Source organism: Solea senegalensis, linkage group LG17 (genome assembly GCF_019176455.1).
Source record: "Solea senegalensis isolate Sse05_10M linkage group LG17, IFAPA_SoseM_1, whole genome shotgun sequence".
NCBI lineage: Eukaryota > Metazoa > Chordata > Actinopteri > Pleuronectiformes > Soleidae > Solea > Solea senegalensis.
The window spans coordinates 19,688,336-19,712,328 of record NC_058037.1 but is presented as its reverse complement, the minus strand read 5'-3'; the positions used below and the strand labels follow the sequence as shown (position 1 = coordinate 19,712,328).

The 23,993-nt window shown below is 40.5% G+C and overlaps 3 protein-coding genes across 4 annotated transcripts; all 3 read left to right on the top strand.

Annotated features, from left to right (window-relative positions):
• Positions 1 to 186: 186 nt before the first annotated feature.
• LOC122784232 (zinc finger protein 239-like) lies at positions 187 to 18,026 on the top strand. 2 transcript variants are annotated; one of them, XR_006362156.1, is made up of 3 exons: positions 187 to 443; positions 5,079 to 6,630; positions 16,539 to 18,026. XR_006362156.1 is itself a non-coding variant. In XM_044049391.1 (2 exons), the coding sequence occupies exons 1-2, from the start codon at positions 272 to 274 to the stop codon at positions 6,074 to 6,076; spliced, it is 1,170 nt and encodes a 389-aa protein (XP_043905326.1). In that variant the 5' UTR covers positions 187 to 271; the 3' UTR covers positions 6,077 to 7,115. The 2 variants fall into 2 exon arrangements, 1 of the variants encoding a protein (XP_043905326.1); XM_044049391.1 differs by lacking the exon at positions 16,539 to 18,026 and having other exon boundaries at positions 5,079 to 7,115.
• Positions 8,945 to 13,006, top strand: LOC122784236 (gastrula zinc finger protein XlCGF17.1-like). Its single transcript, XM_044049396.1, has 2 exons — positions 8,945 to 9,236; positions 11,502 to 13,006. The coding sequence occupies exons 1-2, from the start codon at positions 9,065 to 9,067 to the stop codon at positions 12,311 to 12,313; spliced, it is 984 nt and encodes a 327-aa protein (XP_043905331.1). The 5' UTR covers positions 8,945 to 9,064; the 3' UTR covers positions 12,314 to 13,006.
• LOC122784527 (zinc finger protein 436-like) lies at positions 14,086 to 23,235 on the top strand. Its single transcript, XM_044049829.1, has 4 exons — positions 14,086 to 14,367; positions 15,435 to 16,248; positions 19,303 to 19,499; positions 20,958 to 23,235. Exons 1-4 carry the CDS (start codon positions 14,196 to 14,198, stop codon positions 22,181 to 22,183), a joined length of 2,409 nt encoding a protein of 802 aa, XP_043905764.1. The 5' UTR covers positions 14,086 to 14,195; the 3' UTR covers positions 22,184 to 23,235.
• The last annotated feature ends 758 nt before the right edge of the window (positions 23,236 to 23,993 follow it).

The following is a 23,993-nucleotide window of genomic DNA, read 5'->3' as shown; positions in this document are numbered from 1 at the left end:
CATCGCCCGATTGGCACAGCACCCCCCGCGACCCTCTGGTGGAGGATAAAGCGGTAGATGATGGATGGATAATATAAGGTGTTTGTTCCCTTTTTTCTGGTTGTGCGGCAGTTCAACCTTCCAGACCACGAGGTGGCGGTAGCTTGGCCAGTGGCCACTTAAAACTCAAAGAACAGGAAACGGAAACAGCGCGTCGAGTTAGCGCTGTTAGCTCGGTCTGTTGCTACGAAAATAGAAAGACACCACGCGTTTTTTTTCGAACGAAGCGGCGATGTCTTCGCTTCGTTGTTTGAGAGAGTTGATTAGCGAGCGACTAACCGCTGCCGCTGAAGAAATATTCACACACGTAGAGAATATAATCGTCGAGTACGAGGAAGAGGTGGATCGTCAGCGAAAACTGTTGGAGATCGTTAGTAAACCTCGATTGAGGCTACAGCGGATAGGTCTGTACAACCACAGTGATCTTATTAATCGATACTAACACGTGAATGTGACTCAAGTGGGACGTTTGTGTCGTAAATTAAGAACAATTTTCACAGATTCTAAATGCCGCGGTCGATGACCCTTTGAAGTGAACCGTATTTGAAACACAAGCGAGGCGTGATTTTGAATCACAGCGATGCAGACAACAAGCTACAGTCTAAGTTTGATCAAAAAGAAGCTGGACAACAGCCGAAAAAGGATATTTAAAAAATATTCAGTATACTCCCTATCGACATCCGGACAGCAGAAAGCCTCCGCATCTTCTGCCGCTGACTAAAAACACTTTTCTTCCGACTCTACCTCGACTAAGACGACAAAAAAAGAAAAGAAATAATAACACTTGCTTATACATCGCACTTATGACTAGCACTTTATAGTTTGGCTTACTTGAAGCTCTTACTTACTTCTAGCTCTTGTTTGTACCCAAATGTTTAAATGCACTTATTGTCGCTTTGGATAAAGGCGTCTGCTATATGACATGTAATGTAATGTAAAAAAAAATATACAGTAAAAATGTTTGATAATGAGTGAGGTAGTAGTCAGAATGCCCCTGAAGTCAATCGTACCAACCACTGTCAGAACTTATGGGCCAAAGTGATGTTATTGTACAGTAAAAATTGAGTTTTCTGCCCTTTTCTGAGAAAAAAAGAGACAAATTTGAGGATTAATTTCTCAAAATGTATACAGTACAGTTGTTTGATAATGAGTGAGGGAGTAGTCAACATGCTCCTGAGATCAATTGTGTCAACCATTGTCAGAACTTATGGGCCAATGTGTTGTTATTGTACAGTAAACATCTAAATAAATTAGGGAAAATATTTAGTTCAATAGCTTCTGGACAATGTGACCCAATGTCTTAAAATCAGCATGATTGATTGCACGTGTATTAGTAACGTCTTATTTTGAAAACCAGAAGTGATCTCGCTCGGTATCAAACTAGCGCTGATTCTCAGTGACGACTCACTTGACCGCAGTCCTCAATTGTTGTGTACGGAAGCGCATTGCATTCATTTGGGGGAAAAATACACTCACTGCACAATTTTTCACTGCGGTGAAGCCAGCTGTGGTTAGTGTTTGCCTGGTCAAATCAGCCGCACATTTTTTTTAGTGCGCGAATCTACTAACATTTACGGTAGTTGTAATTAAACAGCAATGAAGAGCTGGGAGTGACTGAGAGTAGTTCAAGATTCATGCTGCTGGACTGAGCAACATCCAGCTGCAGCCCGGGAGAGCAACAACATGGCGTTACGGAAGTTTGTTTTTTTTACTTTAACTTTGCTTACACACATTGGATTCCGCCAGAAAACTCAACGAAGAAGAAGAAACGAAGACAAAACTAGAAAGTAGTAAACTAAGTACTTCCCAGACTACCTGCATGCATGATATGAAGTACTTTTACTGTGTACCTTGTAGCAACCGAAAACGTAATAACGGCCAATAATATAATAACGGCCAATAACGTAATTTAAATGTAATAAAACCAATGACGTAATAAATTGCCAATAATGTAATAAAGTTGTTGAGCCAATAACGTAATAACTTATTTCGTTATTGACTGGTTATTACGTTATTGACCTTGCATTAAAAAAATCCTTTGATAATGTAATAACTGAGCCAATAATGTAATAACTGAGGTATCACTTTATTTTATTTTCAATTTCTGAAGAGAAAGTGTCACACTTAGCCTTAATATTGCATCTTGCAACAGATATCCGACCTTATAGATACCCCTCCACCCTCAAACCCCCCTCCACAGGAGGCCTAAAGGAGCATTCAGGATCAATTTGGATTTATCTGTCACTCTTAGGGTCCCATGATAGTACCCTGTGTATCCAACTCTGTGACCATACACACACTTTGACGGGGTAGTACGTTGCAGTTTTCAGTATGGTATTGCAATTCACCGCCAGAGCGCTAATGGCTGCTGGAATGAGTCGTTAACTGACCAATGACAGCGCCACGGTCTCCATTGGTCTCAGTTGACGGATGATAACATTTTTTGGAGGCACACGTCGCGCTCATGGATGTATTATAAGAACTGGATAGAGCACCACCCCCTCTGCCAATTTTGTCATGGTGGCCACTCCCGGTACTGCAACAAAAAATACTCATGCAGCCCAAAAAGCAATTTTCCCATTGACCACAGTAGTAAAAGAGATGCCAATAAAACTGTTCACAGGACACCTGGAGACATGGTCACAGGCATGTATAGATCGTTATATTCTATATTTTTAATTCATGGAGTTTCATATTTGAAAAACCTTCCTAAAGGCCATAAAAAGCCCAGAATAATCTTATTTCCCACAGTGACGTCACAGCTGTGTACGAGCACAGCAAAGTGCAGTCATGTGGCGTCTCGGGAACGGAGCTACTGTCAGGGAAACGTACGATGTGAACATTTTATGAGAAATGTGACTAAATGAAGGCAATTAGGAGTTTTCTTTTACAACAAAATAGGTTTTAGTTGTTTATTCGTTGCTCGTTAGCATTTATTTTCAAACCTATTATCGATGTATTAACGAGCTGCTGTGTGGATTCATACTGACATCGTGAACACGGGGCAGATGACGATGTGATGCACTGAGACCTGCGCTCACTTCACCACTGATTCCCGGGGAGGCTGCTTCTCTTATCGTCACTATCTGTACATAAAGTTGAACACGTTGTTATTGTTCCTAATAATATGATCGTGAGTCTGCAGGTTTTCTGGCCTGACTTTATCTTAATATTTTAAGATTATTATATTTACCACAATTGTAATTATAATAATAAGTTTGCTTTATTTGTAAACCACCTACAGCAACAGTTAAAAATCAAAATACAAAGCATATTCATGGTTAATAGTCAATGGAATTGTTTTTTAAATCATCATAAACAACACATATAAACTCATAGTTACGGTCAATTAAATGAACCATTAAATTGATCATTTTAACCTGCAATTACGTCATTATACTTTTCAGTTTATTCACTATTGTTGGTTTTGACATTCATTTACAAATCCATGGTTTAAAGCCGGGAGCAAACGTGCAATCGGTATTCATGAAATTCGCCTGTGCAAGTCAGTAGCGTGCTCCCATCATGCATTTCGCTGCCGAAAGGCCTTATGGGAGTAACACTACTGCGGAGTGAATGAACGGAGCCAAAGGGGCGGTGCTCTATCCAGGTCTTATAATACATCCATGGTCAGGCTACAGAGAGGCTCTCCGACAGGGTTTGCGATGATGGAGAGGGCTCTCCATGGCTACAGAGAGCACTTTGCCAGTACTTTACTTTTACTCTGGGATTGTTAAATCGGCCAAAACAGTGTTAGGGCCAGTCTGATCTACAAAGCAACATTAAATTGCTATATTTGCTTTAAATTGCCCTCTCCATCGTCACAAACCCTTTCGGAGAGCCTTGTAGCCCAACGTGTGCCTCCAAAAAATATCATCATCCGTCGAGGCAACTAAGACCAATGGAGACCGCAGTGCTGTCATTGGTCAGTTAACGACTCATTCCAGCAGCCACTAGCGCTCTGGCAGTGAATTGCAATACCATACTGAAAACTGCAACGTACGACCCCGTCAAAGCGTGTGTATGGTCACAGAGTTGGATACACAGGGTACTATCATGGGAGCCTAAGAGTGACAGATAAATCCAAATTCATTCCTGAATGCTCCTTTAGGCCTCCTAATTGTGGCACTTTCTCTCCAGAAATTGAAAATAAAATAAAGTGATACCTCGGTTATTACATTATTGGCTCAGTTATTACATCATCAAAGGATTTTTTTTTTAATGCAAGGCCAATAACGTAATAACCAGTTATTACATTTAAATTATTAAGTTATTGGCCGTTATTACATTATCGGCCATTATTACATTATTGGTTGCTACATACCTTTTGAGTAATCCTCTGTCAAAATCCTGACCAGAGGACAAGATTAAGTCTATTTTACCCAACCTTGACCTGGAATAAAGAACTTATTTTGTGTCCAAGATTCATATACCACCGAACTTAGTACTTACTAGACTACTTGCATGCAGAATATGAAGTAGATATGAAGGATTTTGACAGAGAATTACTCAAAATGTACAAAGTAAAAGTACTATGTACGATACTTATCATATTATGAATGCGAGTAGTCTGGGAAGAACTAAGTTCAGTAGCGTTTGAATCTTGGACTACTTATTGAAAATGAGTTAAAGTCAAAGTTGGACAAAATAGACTTGATCTTGTCTCTGTTAAGGATTACTCAAAAGGTACACGGTAAAGTACTTCATATTATGAATGCAGGTAGTCTACAAAGTACTTTGTTCAGTGGTATATGAATCTTGAACTCCTCACAGTCACTCCCAGCTCTTCATTGTTGTTTCATTACGATTACCGTAAACGTTAGTAGGTTATTAAAGGACCTTGTTCAGAACAGATCACAAACCTGGGTGTTCTTGCTGCAAAGTCAAGAGTGCTAACCCCTTTGGCCCTAATGAAAAACAAATAAACAAACAAACCAGAACAATTACAATAGACAGAAAAGTAAGCTTTAGAATTGAATCATAAAAACTTTAATCACAGTTGTGTAACCTGTTCCTTGTGTCCATCTCTGTGTCTGCAGAGCTTCCACTGAAAGATGTTCTTCAGGAGGAGGAGATTCTCACTGAGCAGCAGCTCTGTAACCAGGAGAGGAACTCAAGTCTGGACCCAGAGGCACCAGAGTCTCTACCGATTAAAGAGGAAGAGGAGGAAATCTGCACCAGGCAGGAGCAGGAGCAGCTTGAACTGAAGCAGGAGGCTAATACCTTTATGTTGACTCCTGATAGTGAAGAAAGTGATCACATGGAACCAGAACCAGACACTGACCACCAGCTCCTCTCTGCTGTAGCTGAGAGTCAAGCTCAGACAGTCCACATGAGAAAAAATACAGTTAAAAAGCCCCATATGTGCAATATTTGTAAGAAATGCTTTGCTGGTAAAGGTAGCTTGAATATCCACAAGAGAACTCACACAGGTGAGAGGCCGTTTTCTTGTGAAACATGTGGGAAGTGTTTTCGACAAATAACGCATTTGGTTATCCACAAAAAAACTCACACAGGTGAAAAGCCCTATATTTGCAACGTTTGTAAGAAATGCTTTTCGCGTAAATACTGCTTGAATGTCCACATGAGAACTCACACAGACGAGAAGCCATTTTCCTGTGAAGCATGTGGAAAGTGTTTTCAATCTGCACTAAATGTGGTGCTTCACCAAAGAATTCACACAGGTGAGAAGCCACATACTTGTGAAACATGTGGAAAGTGTTTTCAACAAAGTTCGGAATTGATAATCCACCAAAGTATTCACACAGGGGAGAAGCCTTATTCTTGTGGAACCTGTGGTAAGTGTTTTAAACGCTATTCAGATTTGACAATCCACATGAGAACTCACACGGGTGAGAAGCCATATTCCTGTGCAATATGTGGAAAGTCTTATCGACATATTTCACACTTGATAACGCATAGAAGAACTCACACAGGTGAGAAGCCCTATGTTTGCCACATTTGTAAGAAATGTTTTGCACGTAGAGATACCTTGAGGAGACACATAAGAACTCACAGGTGTGAAGTACTGAAATGAAAAAAACACATGTTGGTGAATCATCGTAAGCTCTGCTCCAATCAAAATAGTATTTTAAAGTATTTTAAAATGTGCCAAATTAATTTAATTTATTTATGGCCGACAAAGTTCTGCTCTGATAATCCACAAAAAAATCACATCAATGAGAAGCCCCATATGTGCAACATTTGTAAGAAATTCTTCATGCTCAAAAATACCCTGAAGGGTCACATGAGAACTCGGCACAGGTGAGAAGCCATATACCATTTCAGCTGAAGGTAATTTGGTGATGTGAGACTCCAATAATTATCATCATTGGCATCAAGATGGCACAGGAACTGCCGAGTGAAGAATCAACTGCAAACTGTAATATTTGTAGGAAGCCAATGGTTTAAGTAACCCTTGAAGCAAAACTTCACTCTAAGACGTCACATTATCTGTGTTTATTATTGATCTTTACATGTTATTAATTTAGCCCATTTTTTGTTTTGTCGTGTATATGATGATTGTCTTTTTTTTTTACTCATGAGCTTGATTTACTTTCTGTTTGGGACCTTGACCTTTTAAGGCCCCAGGTCTCGGCCTCCCTGGAAAACAATGTGCTCTGAACCCTCCCTAGATACCAAGGTGCCAGACATCTGGACCGGATATAACAGTCTTTCAACTTAACTCATCACTGACTCCAGAGGTTCCACCGTTGGTCATTGTCAAAATGTCCATAACAATTAGTGCAATAATTTTAAAAGGTGGAGCAAAATTATTATTATTTTTTATTTGGCCGATGCTGAGTTCTGATTATCCAGTAGATGGAGTGTGTGATTGGGATTTTCTCAAGTTTTATATGCACTAAAATAACCTCACAACCACAGAGCAGACAAAGCTTTGTCTGTAGTAGCCCTTTTATTTTTATTTTATCCTTTTTATATGACGGTTGTTCTTCTGAAGAGTTTTTATGTCTAACATGTATTGCCATTTTTTTTGAAGTTTTAACTTCCTGTGCTCCTTTTTTATGTCACCTGTGATATGATGTTGATGAGGAATAAAAATGTTCATACATGGATTATGATTGTCATTTAAAGTCTTTATTCTATATTGTGACAGCCTGTTCTATTAATTCAAAGCTTTTATGTGCACTCGGACCCTATTGAAACTGAAGGAATTCTTATTTTTCCTTGAAATTAATCATGTTTTTCAGGGGCCTGAACACGGCCATAACTCACGGAACTCACGGTGAAGATTTTATTTCGGATAGTGGTTTGGTAAAAGGGCGTCAAAATTGGAAGTGGGAGGGGCTAAAAACTGATGCACCTTTTATTAGGGCATCTGGTGTTAGGTTTAACTTTCATGAGCGGAAGTTGGTATGCGGGCTTATTAGGTTGGGATGGTCAAAAAAGTCAATCAGGGCCTGTTGGGCTGCCATCTTAGATTGAACGCTGACTCAGAGGTGATTTTCTCAATTTTGCACCAATGGTATTTCAACAAACTTGTCCTAGAGCTTTTATTTGTATTTTGATTTCTCTGGCTTGATTAATTTTGTATTTGTTTTGCATTCAACTGGAAGGTTGTGGGTTCATTTCCTGGCTCTGCTAACCCGCATGTCCTTGAGCAAAAACACTTAACCCCATGTTGCAGCATGTGAATGGGTGAAAACTAGTGTAAAGCAGAATAACCGTTGTTATTCTATAATTGACGCCACACTCTTTTTCACTAATTAATTATTCGATTGTTTTAAAACTTTGTAAAAGTACAAAGTTATCAGAATACAATATGTTCATTTTGTACTTTGTTACATCACAACATTAATTACTACGAGTAGTCATAGTAGTAATGTGGAATTTCCTTCATTTTAAAGTGAAAGTCAGTTGAACGAATAACAAGTCATCATGGAAAATATGAAATCGCATTTATTAAAATAAATAACTACTGATAATATAATATAATTAGGGCTGCGATTATTTTTTTGATCGTGGTTAATCGGGGTCCGGTTTGTCCTCTACTAGACTGCAGTGTGGGACCTCCGGGCCAGGTGGCGGTAAGGCACCTTTAAGTTGTTTGCCAACCGCAGAGACGAAGAAGAAGAATGAGAGCAATACTTCTTCTATTCAAACCTTGGTCATGGAAAAAAATTACCGCCGAGCTTCTGAATGGCTCGTTTCACTTTTAAAAACTTCAAGATGGCTCAGTCGACAAAACAAAACTAATATGCGCCTTGTGTCCGACAGAATTTCACTATCACCGAAGTGCTAGCAGTCTGAGCTACCACCTACTAGCAAAACATACCGGCAGTCCAGGCTAATGGCAAGCAGCAGATTCGTCAGAGTTCTATTGTTGAGTGTGTGAGTCGTCGCCGACCACTGGATGAAGCTAAGTTAACTACAGCGGTAGCAGCACTGTACACTGAAAATGTTACCAGACTGGTCTGCCTTAGCAATTGGCTTAATAAATAGGTGAGAAGTTAGCACTAAGAGTTCAGAGTTCTGAATCTGATGTGTCTAATGACTGCACTTTTTCATTTATTTAACTGTCAGTAGGCCCTGTTCTGTTTGTCGTCTGTTGTCTACTACCTCTTCAGTTTTAAGACCACATTGTTGTGGCATTTTATGTGCTGTGTTTTTTTAAATAGACATGTCAAGTGGGTCTACAATGCACTTTTTTTAATTGAAAGAAGAAATCAAAGATAAAAGAATTTTTTTCTTTGTGTTTATTTCATTCTAACTATATTTTTAATATAGAGATTAATCGCTAGTTAACTATGGAAAAATGCGATTAAAAAATTAATCGTTTGACAGCCCTAAATATAATATAATATGTATTTGTTGCCTTTTTCCCGTTGTGCTGCAGTTCCATCTTCCACACCACGAGGTGGCGGTAGTCACTTAAAACTCAAAGAAAGAACAGGAAACGGAAACAGCGCGTCGAGCTAGTGCCGTTAGCTCGAAAATAGAAAGACATTACGGCGTTTTTTTAACGTCTCGCGCTTAAATATTCCAGTTTTTAAACGAAGCAACGATGTCTTCGCTTCAGTATTTGAGAGAGTTGATTAGCGAGCGACTAACTGCCGCCGCTGAAGAGATATTTACACACGTAGAGAATATAATCGTCGACTACAAGGAGGAGGTGGATCGTCAGCGAAAACTGTTGGAGATCGTTAGTAAACCTCGAGTGAGGTTACAGCGGATAGGTCTGTACAACCACAACGCTGTTATTAATCAATACTAACACGTAAATGTGACTCATGTGGGACGTATGTGTCTTAAATTAAGAACGATGTTCACAGATTCTAAATACCGCGATCGATGACCTATGAAGTGAACCGTAGTTGAAACACATTCAATAACTCACCCTTCTATTGTTGTGCCCTGGAGAGTATACTACAGAAATATGTATTACTATTAGCAGTTATTGTGGTGTCATTTAACTTTCTGCACATCTCACTGGTGTACTGTACATTTCAGTCAGTGACGTGCGGTGAGGTTCATGCCTGGGGAGGCATTCCTCGGATGTACAAATATATGAACCTAAAATAGAAGCTTATATTCAGGGGTGCACATAACTTTTTCAGTGAGTTACTCAGGTGAGTACCAGGAGATGGTGTTTGGTACTCGCCTCATATGTGGTCTTAAGTTCAGTCTCCCTCACTGTCCTTGGTTGAGCCTCCGATTAGCTCTCTCCATCCACAGGTCAGCAGGTTGCTTTGGGTCGAATGTCTCTGTGGTCTGCTTTGACAGGGGAATGTGCATCAGGGCTGAGAGACGAGCATGTGACAGACGTGATCTGTACTTGGTTTTTATTATGTTGAGATGTGAGAATCCCCTCTCACAAGCTGCACTGCTTAAAGGCAGTGTAAGAGACAGCTTAACCACCTTGTTGATGTTGGAGTAAGCATCTGAGTTACTTGTATTTATTATTTGTACCAAGTCATACACAGAAGAGGCTCCCAGGCGTTTCCTGCCTGCTTTAAGCGCATCCATGTCACAGTCACAGTGGTGTCTTTGTCAAGTTGCAAGGTGGCCTCATATTTCTTGAGATTGCTGCAAACTGTTGTTTTTCCAAAACCGTGGAGGTCTTGCATTTCCTGAGGCCACGTTGCAGGATCAAAAACTAAGAAATGATCACATGACTTGAGGGAGTCATGTCTGATTTCAAACTCTTCAATTAACCCCCTGAGTAAGTTTGTCTTGTCTCTTTCAGCATCAGCATTAGAAACAGTGTGTGCCCAGTGGCATTCACCATCAAGCAGAAGTGTGAACTGTCCAATGGCCATCATGAGTTTATCCTTACATTCTCCAATGGTCAGCTTTTCCTTCTGAAACCTAATGGATGTGGTCTTCAAAATGTTGCCAATATCAAGCATGTTTGACAGAAAGCACTGAAAACGCTCTGTGCAGATATGCTGCAAGTCACTGTTATCACTCATAGCCAGTTGCATTTTAATGGCTGGCAATAGTCTTGATATTTTTAACAGTGTTTCATGCCTCCATGCAGACCATCTGATATTATGAAACTTACCCAGTCTCACAAAGGAGATCCCCTTTTCTTCACACCGCTTCTTCAGTGCAGCAGTTTTTTTGCTCCACCTTTTTGTAAATTAAACTGCAGCAGCTTGACCACAGAGCTATTAAATGTCTCACAGCAAGGAACGTTGCGATCAGATGCTTGCGTAATTCTCCATTGTGTGTGCGGTGCACAGAATGTGCACAAGGGGATCTCCAACCGCAGCACGTCACTGGAGTTTTGGCACAACGCCGTTATAGATACCGACGTTGACTTTTGGGAAATTTCTGACTGTAGTTGACATGCAACGTGTAAGGTCAGATGAGGATCGGTCAAGTACGCAAAGGCGTTTCATGTCATTACGCATTCCTGTTTTTTGTCGCGCATGCATACCTGCGTACCAGTTATGTGCACTCCTGCTTATATGTCAATGTTGACCTTAATTGAAACATTATGTTGGTTTAAACATAATGTACGTTTGTCAACATGACCTGGTTACCATCGTAGGCTCACATAGAGACATCCATCCAACCATTTTCTATCAGGGAGCGCTATGCCAATCTCAGCTGACATAGTGCGATAAGGCAGGCTCACACCCTGGACAGTTCGCCAGTGCATCACAGGCTCACATATAGAACAACCATAAACTCTCACACTCACACCTATGTCAATTTAGAGTGCCGAATTTGCCTAATCCCCAAATCTGCATGTTTTTGGACTGTGGGAGGAAACTGGAGAACCCAGAGATAACCCATGCACACACAGGGAGGAAATGCAAACTCCATGCAGAAAGGACCTTGTTCAGAACAGGTCACAAACCTGGGTGTTCTTGCTGTAAAGGCATGAGTGCTAACCCATTTGGCCCTAATGAAAAACAAACAGAAAAGTAAGCTTTAGAAATGCATAAAACTTTAATCAAGGTTGTGTAACCTGTTCCTTGTTCCTCCTCCAGAGCCTCCACAGCAGCATGTCTATAATGAGGAAGAGGTTCTCACTGAGCAGCAGCTCTGGAACGAGGAGTGGAACTCCAGTCTGGACCAAGAGGAACCCGAGTCTCTACAGATTAAAGAGGAAGTGGAGGAAATCTGCACCAGTCAGGAGCAGCTTGAACTGAAGCAGGAGGCTGATAACTTTATGTTGATTCCTGATTATCAAGAAAATGATCACTTGGAACCAGAACCAGACACTGGCCACCAGCTTCTCTCTCCTGTAGCGGAGAGTCAAGATCAGACAGTCCACATGAGAAAGAATACAGGTAAAAAGCCCCATATGTGCAACATTTGTAAGAAATGCTTTGCTGGTAAAGGTAGCTTGAATATCCACCGAAGAATTCACACAGATGAGAAGCCTTATTCTTGTGGAACCTGTGGAAAGTGTTTTCGACGCTGTTCAGATTTGACAATCCACATGAGAACTCATACGGGTGAGAAGCCATTTTCTTGTGAAACATGTGGGAAGTGTTTTCGACAAATTACGCATTTGGTCATTCACAAAAAAACTCACACAGGTGAAAAGCCCTATATCTGCAGCATTTGTAAGAAATGCTTTTCGCGTAAAGACAGCTTGAAAGTCCACACGAGAAGTCACACGGGCGAAAAGCCACTTTCGTGTCAAACATGTGGAAAGAGTTTTCGACAAAGTTCAGCTCTGATAATCCACAGAAAAACTCACACCAATGAGAAGCCCCATATGTGCAACATTTGTAAGAAAGGCTTCATGCTCAAAAATACCCTGAAGGTCCACATGAGAACTCAACACAGGTGAGACGCATCACGTAAACAAACCACACAGGAACTGCGGCCTTTGTAGGAAAAGGTGGTTTAAGAAACCATTGAAGCAAAAACTTGATTCTGAGAAGACGTCACATTATCTGTGTTTATTATTGATCTTTACATTTTATTGATCTAGCCCATTTTTTGTTTTGTCCTGTATATGATGATTGTCCTTTTTTTTTACACCACCTAATGAAAAAGTAACATTTATTCTAACACTGCTTCATTTACTCATTAATCATGAACCTGATTTACTTTCTGTTTGGGACCTTGACCTTTTAAGGCCCCAGGTCTCTGCTTCCATGGAAAACAATGTGCTCCGAACATGTTGCGCCTGACAGTGGAAAGGAAAGGGAAATCATCTTTATTGTCGTGATCATACAATTTTATATGCACAAAAATAACCTCACAACCACAGAGTAGACAAAGCTCTGGGCCCACCATGTGATCCCTGGCTTGGATCGAAGGTTGGGAACCATGGAAGAAACCTTTGAGGCAAAAACGTCACGGTATTTGTTTATTGAACATCAGCAGTCTCTTTACATTTCAGTAAAGTAGCTTTTTATATGATGATTGTTCTTATAATCTAAACGTGTATTGCCGTCTTTTTTAAAGTTTTGACTAACTGTGCTCCTTTTTTACGTCACCTGTGATATAATGAGGAATAAAAATGTTCATACATAGATTATGTCATTTAAAGTCTTTATTCTATATTGTGACAGCCTGTTCTATTAATTCAAAGCTTTTATGTGCGCTCGGACCCTGTTGAAACTGAAGGAATTCTTATTCTTCCTTGAAATGAATCATGTTTTTCAGGGGCCTGAACACGGCCCAAAACTCACGGAATTTCGTGACATCAGACCTGGTGAAGATTTTACTTCTGAAAGTGGTTCGGTGAATGGGCGTCAAAAAGTGGAAGTGGGAGGGGCTAAAAACTGACGCACCCCTCCTTTTATTAGGGCATCTGATGTTAGGTTTAACTTTTGTGAGCAGAAGTTGGTATGCAGGCTTATTAGGTTGGGATGGTCAAAAAGTCAATCAGGTCCTGTGGGGCTGCCATCTTGGATTGAACGCTGACTCGGAGGTGATTTTCTCATTTTTGCACCAATGGTATTTGAACAAACTTGTCCTAGAGCTTTTATTTATTCTGGATTTCTCTGGCTTGATTCATTTTGTATTTTGTTTTCAACTGGAAGGTTGTGGGTTCAATTCCTGGCTCTGCTTATCTGCGTGTCCTTGAGCAAAAATACTTGACCCCATGTAGCAGCATGTGAATGTGTGAAAACTATTGTAAAGCAGAATAACCATTGTTATTCTATAATTGACGCCACACTTCAATATATTGAATGAATTATTAATGTATTTTAAAACTTTGTTAAAGTACAAAGTTATTAGAAATAAAAGCAAACTACTGGTACGTTAATTTTGTACAAGTATTTGTACATCACAACATTAATTACTACGAGTAGTAGTAATTAATGTTGTGATGTACAAATACAAATGATGTACAAATACAAATACAAATACATAGTACAAATACAAATACATAGTAGTAATGTGAAATTTCCTTCATTTTAAAGTGAAAGTCAGTTGAACGAATAACAAGTCATCCTGGAAAATATGAAATCGCATTTATTAAAATAAATAAATACTGATAATATGATATAATATAATAGGGATTTGTTCCCTTTTTGTGCTGCAGTTCCATCTTCCACACCACGAGGTGGCGGTAGTAACTTAAAAATCAAAGAACAGGAACAGCGCGTCGAGCGAGTGCCGTTAGCTCGGTCTGCTGCTTCGAAAATAGAAAGACATTACGGCGTTTTTTTTAACGTGTCGCGCTTAAATATTTCAGTTTTTCTAACGAAGCAACGATGTCTTCGCTTCAGTATTTGAGAGAGTTGATAAGCGAGCGACTAACTGCCGCCGCAGAAGAGATATTCACACACGTAGAGAATATAATCGTCGACTACAAGGAGGAGGTGGATCGTCAGCGAAAACTGCTGGAGATCGTTAGTAAACCTCGAGTGAGGTTACAGCGGATAGGTCTGTACAACCACAACGCTGTTGTTAATCAATACTAACACGTAAATGTGACTCATGTGGGACGTATGTGTCGTAAAACAGATTCCAAATGCCGCGATCGATGACGTATGAAGTGAACCGTCGTTGAAACACCTTCAATAACTCATCCTTCAATTGTTGTGCCCTGTAGAGTATACTACAGAAATATGTATTACTATTAGCAGTAATTGTGGTGTCATTTAACTTTCTGCACAGCTCACTGGTGTACTGTACATTTCAGTCAGTGACGTGCGGTGAGGTTCATGCCTGGGGAGGCATTCCTCGGATGTTCAAATATATGAACCTAAAATAGAAACTTATATTTCAATGTTGACCTTAATTGAAACATTATGTTGGTTTAAAAGCTTTTAATTATGCTTTATTAAGTCTCGGCGCCTGATCCTTCTCCAAGTATATCTCCTAGTTTTCTGTTTGTATTTCAACATTTCTATGGTCAAAATTGCTGAATTTACGCATTTTCTGTTCAAACACACGGGAGAACGGTGAGGCTCTGCCTCCCTTGACCACACGTCACTGATTCCAGTCCAAACCAACTTTATTTATAAAGCAATTTAAAAGCAACAACAGCTGGAACAAAGTGCTGTACATCAGAGATAAATAACATATAATAATAATAATTAGTTTTATTTATAAAGCACTTTACATAAAAAAACCAACAACCTCAAAGTGCTACAGAAGCAGGTTAAAAGGGCACACAAAACATCTATCTCTGAATTCCAGGAAAGTTTGTCAACATGACCTGATTACCATCACAGGCTCACATCTAGAACAACCATAAACTCTCACACTCACACCTATGTCAATTTAGAGTGCCGAATTTGCCTAATCCCCAAATCTGCATGTTGTTGGACTGTGGGAGGAAACTGGAGAACCCAGAGATAACCCACGCACACACAGGGAGGAAATGCAAAGGCATGAGTGCTAACCCATTTGGCCCAAATGAAAACAAACAGAAAAGTAATTCATTCTTCAGAATTGCATAAAACCTTAATCACAGTTGTGTAACCTGTTCCTTGTTCCTCCTCCAGAGCCTCCACAGCAGCATGTCTATAATGAGGAAGAGGTTCTCACTGAGCAGCAGCTCTGGAACGAGGAGTGGAACTCCAGTCTGGACCAAGAGGAACCCGAGTCTCTACAGATTAAAGAGGAAGTGGAGGAAATCTGCACCAGTCAGGAGCAGGAGCAGCTTGAACTGAAGCAGGAGGCTGATAACTTTATGCTGACTCCTGATAATGAACAAAGTGATCACATGGAACCAGAACCAGACATTGACCACCAGCTCCTCTCTCCTGTAGCGGAGAGTCAAGATCAGACAGTCCACATGAGAAAAAATACAGGTAAAAAGCCCCATATGTGCAACATTTGTAAGAAATGCTTTGCTGGTAAAGGTAGCTTGAATATCCACAAGAGAACTCACACAGGTGAGAGGCCATTTTCTTGTGAAACATGTGGGAAGTGTTTTCGACAAATGACGCATTTGGTCATCCACAAAAAAATTCACACAGGTGAAAAGCCCTATATCTGCAGCATTTGTAAGAAATGCTTTTCGCGCAAAGACGGCTTGAAAGTCCACATGAGAAGTCACACAGACGAGAAGCCATTTTCTTGTGAAGCGTGCGGAGAGTGTTTTCGTTCTGCACTGAATTTGGTGTTTCACCAAAGAATTCACACGGGCGAGAAGCCACTCTCGTGTGAAATATGTGGAAAGAGTTTTCGACAAAGTTCAGCTCTGATAATCCACAAAAAAACTCACACCAATGAGAAGCCCCATATGTGCAACATTTGTAAGAAATGCTTCATGCTCAAAAATACCCTGAAGGTCCACATGAGAACTCAACACAGGTGAGACGCATCACGTAAACAAACCACACAGGAACTGCGGCCTTTGTAGGAAAAGGTGGTTTAAGAAACCATTGAAGCATAAACTTCATTCTGAGAAGGCGTCACATTATCTGTGTTTATTATTTATTTTTACATTTTATTAATCTAGCCCATTTTTTGTTTTGTCCTGTATATGATGATTGTCCTTTTTACACCACCTAATGAAAAAGTAACATTTATTCTAACACTGCTTCATTAATCATGAACCTGATTTACTTTCTGTTTGGGACCTTGACCTTTTAAGGCCCCAGGTCTCTGCCTCCATGGAAAACAATGTGCTCTGAACATGTGGCGCCTGACAGTCGAAAGGAAAGGGAAAAGACCCACGCACACACGGGGAGAACATGCAAACTCCACACTGACAGGCCACGACTCACCACTGTGCCACTACTAGGTTAATTACTCACATATTCTTATAACCAGACCTGGTGTTTAATATTAACAGCTATAACTTACAATAAGACACAAACTAGGTGCCTTCAAAGGTTCCCTCCCTAGATACCAAGGCGCCAGACAACCGGACCAGATACAACAAAGTCTTTCAACTTAACTCATCACTGACTCCAGAGGTTCCACCATTGGTCATCGTCAAAATCTCCGTAACAATTAGCACAATCATTTTAATTTGGCCGATGCTGAGTTCTGATTATCCAGTAGATGGAGTGTGTGATTGGGATTTTCTCCATTTTTATATGCACTAAAATAACCTCACAACCACGGAGCAGACAAAGCTCTGCGCCCACCATGTGATCCCTGGCTTGGATTGAAGGTTGGGAACCATGGAAGAAACCATTGAGGCAAAAACGGTATTTGTTTATTGATCATCAGCAGTGTCTTTACATTAAAGTAGCTTTTTAGTTGACGATTTTTGTTATGTATTGTCGTCTTTTTATGATGTATCATAAATTATGAGGTAATCTGGCGTCAGGTTTAACGAACATGAGCGGAAGTTGGTACGCGCGTTTTTGTCGATTTTGCACCTATATTATTTGAACAAGTTTTTATTCATTATGGATTTCTCTGGCTTGATTCTTATGTATTGTTTTGCTTTTCTTGATCAAGTTTTATTATAGAAACATTGCTGATATTGTTGTTTAATAGTTCTGTTTTTCATATATGATTCATTTCAATCTGTGATTGAGATTTAACTCGATGTGAGGGCGCACTCCTCAGAGCAACTTTGGAGTTTTTCAAATTTTTCAAATATAACTTATTAACATGAGTTTCTTGTGCTGTTTTTTAAACCCCGGGGCTTCTCTTAATTATGGAAACCTCAACCCTGCAAAGGTGGAACTGACAATTTTAAGTTACTGTCTATATTTTCCCACAAGGGGGCAACAGAGTTCAGTTCGCAAGGAAAGTCCTGCTGTCTCAAAGAATTATAAAAAAACGGGGGAAAAAAGTGAACAGAATCAGGATTTCTATACTCTGTGTACATTCAGTGGTGGTGAATTCTAATTGTTAGTTTATCGTTTCAAATACTTTCTCCCAGCTTGTGTTTTAATGTAGAAGTTGTCTTTAATTCATCCATCCCTTCTAAAATAATATCATAATTTATATTTTTCACCAACTTCACAATCACTGACTGTGGTGATAAAGGAATGATAAAGTGTCATATTTGACTGACTTGTAAATATGTCTCTTTATTACCTTGGTGTCTTTTTATGCCCGGATGTTAACATCATACATGTAATAACCAGAAAGGATTGTGGCTTGTTATAAAAAAATTTTATTTGTAAAATTAAATTAAAACAACAAACCACTCAACAGTGTTCCCACAGCAAAACAGAATGTGCATAGTAGTTATAAACAAAAATACAATGCAATTTTAAAAAATATGTAACAAGAAACAAGGTGCTTAGAAAATAAATAAGAAATGAAATGTAAGTGCAATAACATCATCATCATCATCCTCCTCCGCTTATCCGGGGCCGGGTCGCGGGGGCAGCAAGGGACCCCAAACTTCCTTTTCCTGAGCCGCATTGACCAGCTCCGACTGAGGGATCCCGAGGCGTTCCCAGGCCAGAGTGAAGATGTAATCTCTCCACCTGGTCCTAGGTCTACCCCGAGGCCTCCTCCCAGCTGGACGTGCCTGATACACCTCCCTTGGGAGGCGCCCAGGAGGCATCCTCACCAGATACACATCCAAAAATGGAACCACTGAATGGCACAGCTCTCAATATCACATGCAACCATGTCATCCAACTCCTGCTGCTGTCTGCAGGTGCGCCACAAGTCACTGTTTTATAAGTGTCTGTGTGCTTGTGACCTGGCTGTCGAACAGGAGGTAATGTGGCAAAAGGTTGTCGTGCTCTTTTGATTTTGTGTAGTAACTGGCGACGAGCTCTGGTAGCACCACCATGTCGAAAAAAAGCTGTACTTTTGGCAAAAATGTTGCCCAAAGGCCGGCATCAGGCGTGACACGCACTGTCTCACAGCTTCCACACTCTCTCAAGTCCACACCTCAAAGTCGCAGAAACTAGAATCTGTTGTAGTACCTGTGTGCGGGCTTCAGCTCCAGTGTGCCGTCAACCAACCGAAGACAAAAGTATTTGTCTGCACGGGCCTGCAGGATGTTGTCCAGGTTTTGCTTTAGCGACCTGATATTGGTTAAGACCTCATGGGTGTAGGCACTCAAACCTAAAATAATGTAACTGTAAATTTGCCCATGCTGGAAGTTCGACCACTCCGAGTGTTCGTAGGGGTCTAGCCCTTTAACTCCGTATATTTTCTCCAAATACCGGCTTCGTGTTCAGTTTCTCCGAGTATGGACCCGCTGCATTAGCCTTCGCCCGTTCCAGTTCTTGTCCTTGCTCGTGTTTCTGTTCATGTATGTACGTCCTTAGCAGCTAAACAAAGAAGTAAACAACACAGCCAGACTACCGGCTGTTTGCCTTTACCCCCCAGAATGCCATGCGTGTTGGTCACGTGGTCTGGAGAGCTCTGATAGCAGTGTTAGCTCCGAGGACGGCACGGTTGTTGACGGTGGTGGTGTTTCCCCCCCGCAGGTGAATAAACCCGGCCCGTAAACGACGCAGCGATGTCTTCGCTTCAATCTCTGAGAGATTTAATCAACGAGCGACTAACTGCCGTCGCCGAGGATATTTTCCGAGCTTTTGAGAAAACTATCGTTGAGTTCGAGGAGGAGGTGGACCGTCAGCGCAGGCTGCTGGAGGTCGCCTGGAAACCGGACGTGAAGCTCCAGCGGATAGGTTTGCACAACTCGATAAATGCATCTTAAAATAAAAACAACAACTCGTCTTCATTTTGTCCCACAGCGGCCATTTTGACACGTAACAGCACAGGAGGACTATCAAGGTTCTGCAGCCTCGAGTATTTAAATAGCCGCTAAAGCTATCCTATAAACCTAACCTATTAAAACCTCAAACCGATTATCAAAATAGTTTAGCATTAATAATCAAGTAATTGTTTCAGCCCTAATAAAAAGAACACTGTTGACATTTCATTACTGTTTTTCCCTCTTATGAAGTGTCAAAAAACATTGGCACATGTAGGCCTACTTTATTAGTTTTATAAGTTAAAAATAACCTACTTTTAAACAAATAACAAAATAATTGAATTGTATGTAGTTCATGACAGAACAGGACAAGACTCTTAATGTGTACATTACTTTTTCGGGTTTGTGGGACGTTTTCAAGTTCACATTTGATGTAGACACATATTTCAGTATTTTATCACCTTCATCCCTAAAAAAAAAGTTGTCCCTTTTAAAATAAGTAATAAAACATAAACATTCAACAGCGTTTTTTCCCCAAAGCGACAGGGAGCCACTGAAGGGCCACAGAGTTGCAGGTTGCAGACCCCTGGACTAGCCAAAAAAATGACGTCTGAGTTCCATTTCATTGCCTCAGTTGCTGGTTCGGAATCAACTGTTATATCAGTATCAGCGTTGGATAAAGAACCTAAAAGGGATAATGGAGTAAAGGTACCTTAAAGTATCTTAACAGAAAATTACTTAGAACATAGAACTTGAAGTCACTTTTTTGAATAATATTACTATAGTAAAATGCGACAAACCTTTTGAACCAAGTCAAGAGAAGGCATCCTAAACAATACGAGGCAAGAGCAGAGGCAACAGGTCAATTTAAAAAAACAAACCACTTTATTTACACTGGTATTTGATAGAGACACCAAAATACAGACTTACTTGTGGTTCCCAGACTCTGTAACAGCAGAACGGGAGGCAGAGCCTTCAGTTACCACGCTCCTTTCCTGTGGAACCAGCTCCCAGTGACAGTTCGGCAGGCGGACACTCTGTATTTAAAGTAGATTTAAAACCTTCCTTTTAGATGATGCTTAAAGTTGGCTCAGGGGAATCTGGACCATCTCTTAGTTATGCTGCTATAGAGTTAGACTGCTGGGGGAATTCCTGTGGTGCACTCACACTCACAGGGTATGAATATGACTTAATTATATGTCATTAACCTAGTTTGTGTCTTTCCTTCCGGTCCTCATCACCATTATTATTAGAATGCTATAATTAAAGTTGGTATCAATATGATTCTTTATCAACAATCTATGCTGCTGCTTAATGTCAATACCTGGAGAATAATCTTGAAATGTCGTCAGATCTGAAGCAAAGTTTAGTGTTTCTATTTTTACCAACATCGTTGTTGTAACCTATTCCTTGTTCCTCTTTGTGTCTGCAGAGCTTCCACAGCAGTTCATCTGTAAGGAGGAGGAGGTTCTCACTGAGCAGCAGCTCTGTAACCAGGAGAGGAACTCCAGTCTGGACCAAGAGGAACCAGAGTTTCTACAGGTTAAAGAGGAAGAGGAGGAAATTTGCACCAGTCAGGAGCAGGAGCAGCTTGTAAAGGAGGAGATTGATACCTTCATAGTGAGTTTTGATGATGAGGAAGGTGATCACATGGAACCAGAACCAGACACTGACCACCAGCTCCTCTCTCCTGTAGCTGAGAGTCAAGATCAGACTGGAGACAAACCTGAGGACTTCGGATCCATGACGATGAGTCAGAATAATGAACAAACTGATCACATGTCAAACACAGGTTCTAACACTAACACCGGTCAAGTCAAGTCCAAAAAATGTGACACATGCGGAAGAATGTTTTTGTATCTGAGCCAGTTAACGATACACCAGAGGATCCACACAGGAGAGAAGCCATATTTATGCAAAATGTGTAGGAAAGCTTTTATGACCATTTCTGCGTTGAGACGGCACATGAAAACTCACACACACGAGAGGCCACACCCCTGCGAAATATGTGGGAAAACCTTTACACGTAGCAGCGCCCGGAATAACCACATGAGAACACACACAGGTGAAAGGCCGTATTCATGTGAAACCTGCGGCAAAGGATTTAGTGACATTTCATCGCTCAATAAGCATTTGAGATTGCACACAGGCGAAAAGCCGTATGCCTGTGAGACATGTGGGAAATGCTTTGTATCCAGCGGCGATTTGAGAATCCATGTCAGAACGCACACGGGCGAGAAGCCATATTCATGTCAAATATGTGGCAAGTGTTTCATGGGCAACGGTGATCTGAAAGTCCACATCAGAACGCACACAGGGGAGAAACCATACTGTTGCGGCACCTGCGAGAAAAGATTTAATAACTCGTCAGCTTTAAAGAAGCATACGAGAGTGCACACGGGAGAAAGGCCCTATTCCTGCGAAGTTTGTGGGAAGAACTTTGTGCGCAGTTGTGTCCTAAAAGTTCACATGAGACTTCACACAGGAGAGAAACCGTATTCTTGCTTGATATGTGGGAAAGGTTTTGTGAGCAGTAGTCCCTTGAAGATTCACATAAGAACTCACACGGGCGAGAAGCCTTTTTCCTGCAACACCTGTGGAAAGAGATTCCACAAGTCATCTAGTATGAAAAGTCATCTCCGAGTTCACACAGGTTAAATGTTGTGTGCTATTGTATACGACATGACTGTCCCACTGTTCAGAAACTGAGTTTAATCCCAAGTGTAACCAGGTTTTTGACCAGTCAGAATATGATAAATCAGCATGAATCATTGGGATTAGCATGAACCCAAGACCTGGGTCAATATGGCGATGTCTTCCCTGTGTGCCTCAGGCCACGCGAAAATGGAACGAAGCGTAAACAACATTCTTTGTTGTTTTTGAAAAAGTTTTGCCATAAACACGGCAACCTTTCATGAAATGTCTCCGTCCACACAAAACCCCTCCCGAACCGCTGTTGTACATATGCCAGGCCTGTAAGTGGCGCTGTCACACCTCACCAAAAACAATATGTTGTACGCATCAGAGATATATGGCACTTTTCCATTATACAGTTCCAGCACGACTCGGCTCGGTTTGGTTTTGTTTTCTATGGCTTCATAGCACCTCCTCAACATGGGCGGAGTCATCGTAGCACGACTGCACGAAACTGCCGTGCCGTGGTTATAAACGCGACACAAACACACAGACTTGTAAAGCTGTTGTTTTGGGTGTAACTGAATGATTAGAATCAGGTTGTGATTGGGCTCATGATCGCCAGCCTTCAGCAGACTGTTGTTACTTTTCGTGGAAAATAGTTGGAAACACTGACAAACAATCTCCAAACGACGACAACAACGAAGATGGTGTGAGAGAGAGAGGTGGAGCTATGACGTCAAGTCAAATGTCATTTCTTTGCGTTATTACAGAGTAATATATTATTTGTGGTTAAGTAAAGACTTTGTAAAAGTGTCATGACATCGACATCGTCTCTGAACTCAACTGTGTTTTTGTTTTTGACTCAAGCCCAAAACTATACCTTGTTTTCTTTGGTTGTGTGACTGTAGCTTACACATCTGCACCTCCATTTTAACTACAATGTAACCTTTTAAAAATTATTATTATTATTATTATTGTAATAATATAAAAAAAACACAGGTTGAATAGAATGTATGGTATGTTTTCACAACATACATATTTGTAAGTAAACGACGATTGCATCTGTGACAGAATGTTGTGTTTTGAATCTGTACACTTTACAGACTGTTATGTCTGTGTCTCACCACAGGGTGGCACCAGGGATCCTTATCTATCTGTCTATCTATCTATCTGAAAACTGTACATTCTTTATTTTATTAATATCTGCACAAAGTCCCAAACAAAAAGAATAATTTTCCACTTTAATAACCTCACATGAATCTGATGTAAATCATGTGTTTAAATATAGGTGACTGTGTCAGTGCTAACAAATCTACACACATATCACACGCACACTCATAGACATTAGTAATTAGTGTGTGTGTTGAGCATGAATAAATAGTAGTTGGAGGGGGGGCTGTTAATGCAGTCGAGGACAAAAGGCTGTCAAACTCACTGATTCTGCTTCATTGCCACTTCCCTACAGAGCACATTCCACACACACACTTCAACAGATTAACATTGTGTAAATTAATTACAACTTAAATATGGATTAGCTTTAAGTAAAAAAAAAAATCTCTGATTAATTCCTTTGTTTGAACCCAACTTGAGTTTAGATTTGTATTAAATCCACACAAATTAAACATCATGAGACTTGATTTATATATATAGCACATTTCATACGAGGCAACGCAGCACAATAAATGCTTAAAGGGCAGTAAATAGAATTTACACCTGATGCTAAAACTGGCACAACAGATTTCAGATAAATATATGTATTATATTGTGAGTAATTACATCATCAGGCATACAAATGGCTAATTTGACTCTTCTTTTTTTAACTCCCCCCTCG

What these genes read in the sequence shown, in the direction of transcription:
- LOC122784236 (XM_044049396.1), top strand. Translation starts at nt 9,065, where the DNA reads ATGTCTTCGCTTCAGTATTTGAGAGAGTTGATTAGCGAGCGACTAACT. An exon ending in AGTGAGGTTACAGCGGATAG is followed by an intron (nt 9,237 to 11,501) that starts GTCTGTACAACC and finishes TTCCTCCTCCAG; the next exon opens with AGCCTCCACAGCAGCATGTC.
- LOC122784232 (XM_044049391.1), top strand. Translation starts at nt 272, where the DNA reads ATGTCTTCGCTTCGTTGTTTGAGAGAGTTGATTAGCGAGCGACTAACC. An exon ending in ATTGAGGCTACAGCGGATAG is followed by an intron (nt 444 to 5,078) that starts GTCTGTACAACC and finishes CTGTGTCTGCAG; the next exon opens with AGCTTCCACTGAAAGATGTT.
- LOC122784527 (XM_044049829.1), top strand. Translation starts at nt 14,196, where the DNA reads ATGTCTTCGCTTCAGTATTTGAGAGAGTTGATAAGCGAGCGACTAACT. An exon ending in CACATGAGAACTCAACACAG is followed by an intron (nt 16,249 to 19,302) that starts GTGAGACGCATC and finishes CGCAGGTGAATA; the next exon opens with AACCCGGCCCGTAAACGACG. An exon ending in CGTGAAGCTCCAGCGGATAG is followed by an intron (nt 19,500 to 20,957) that starts GTTTGCACAACT and finishes TTGTGTCTGCAG; the next exon opens with AGCTTCCACAGCAGTTCATC.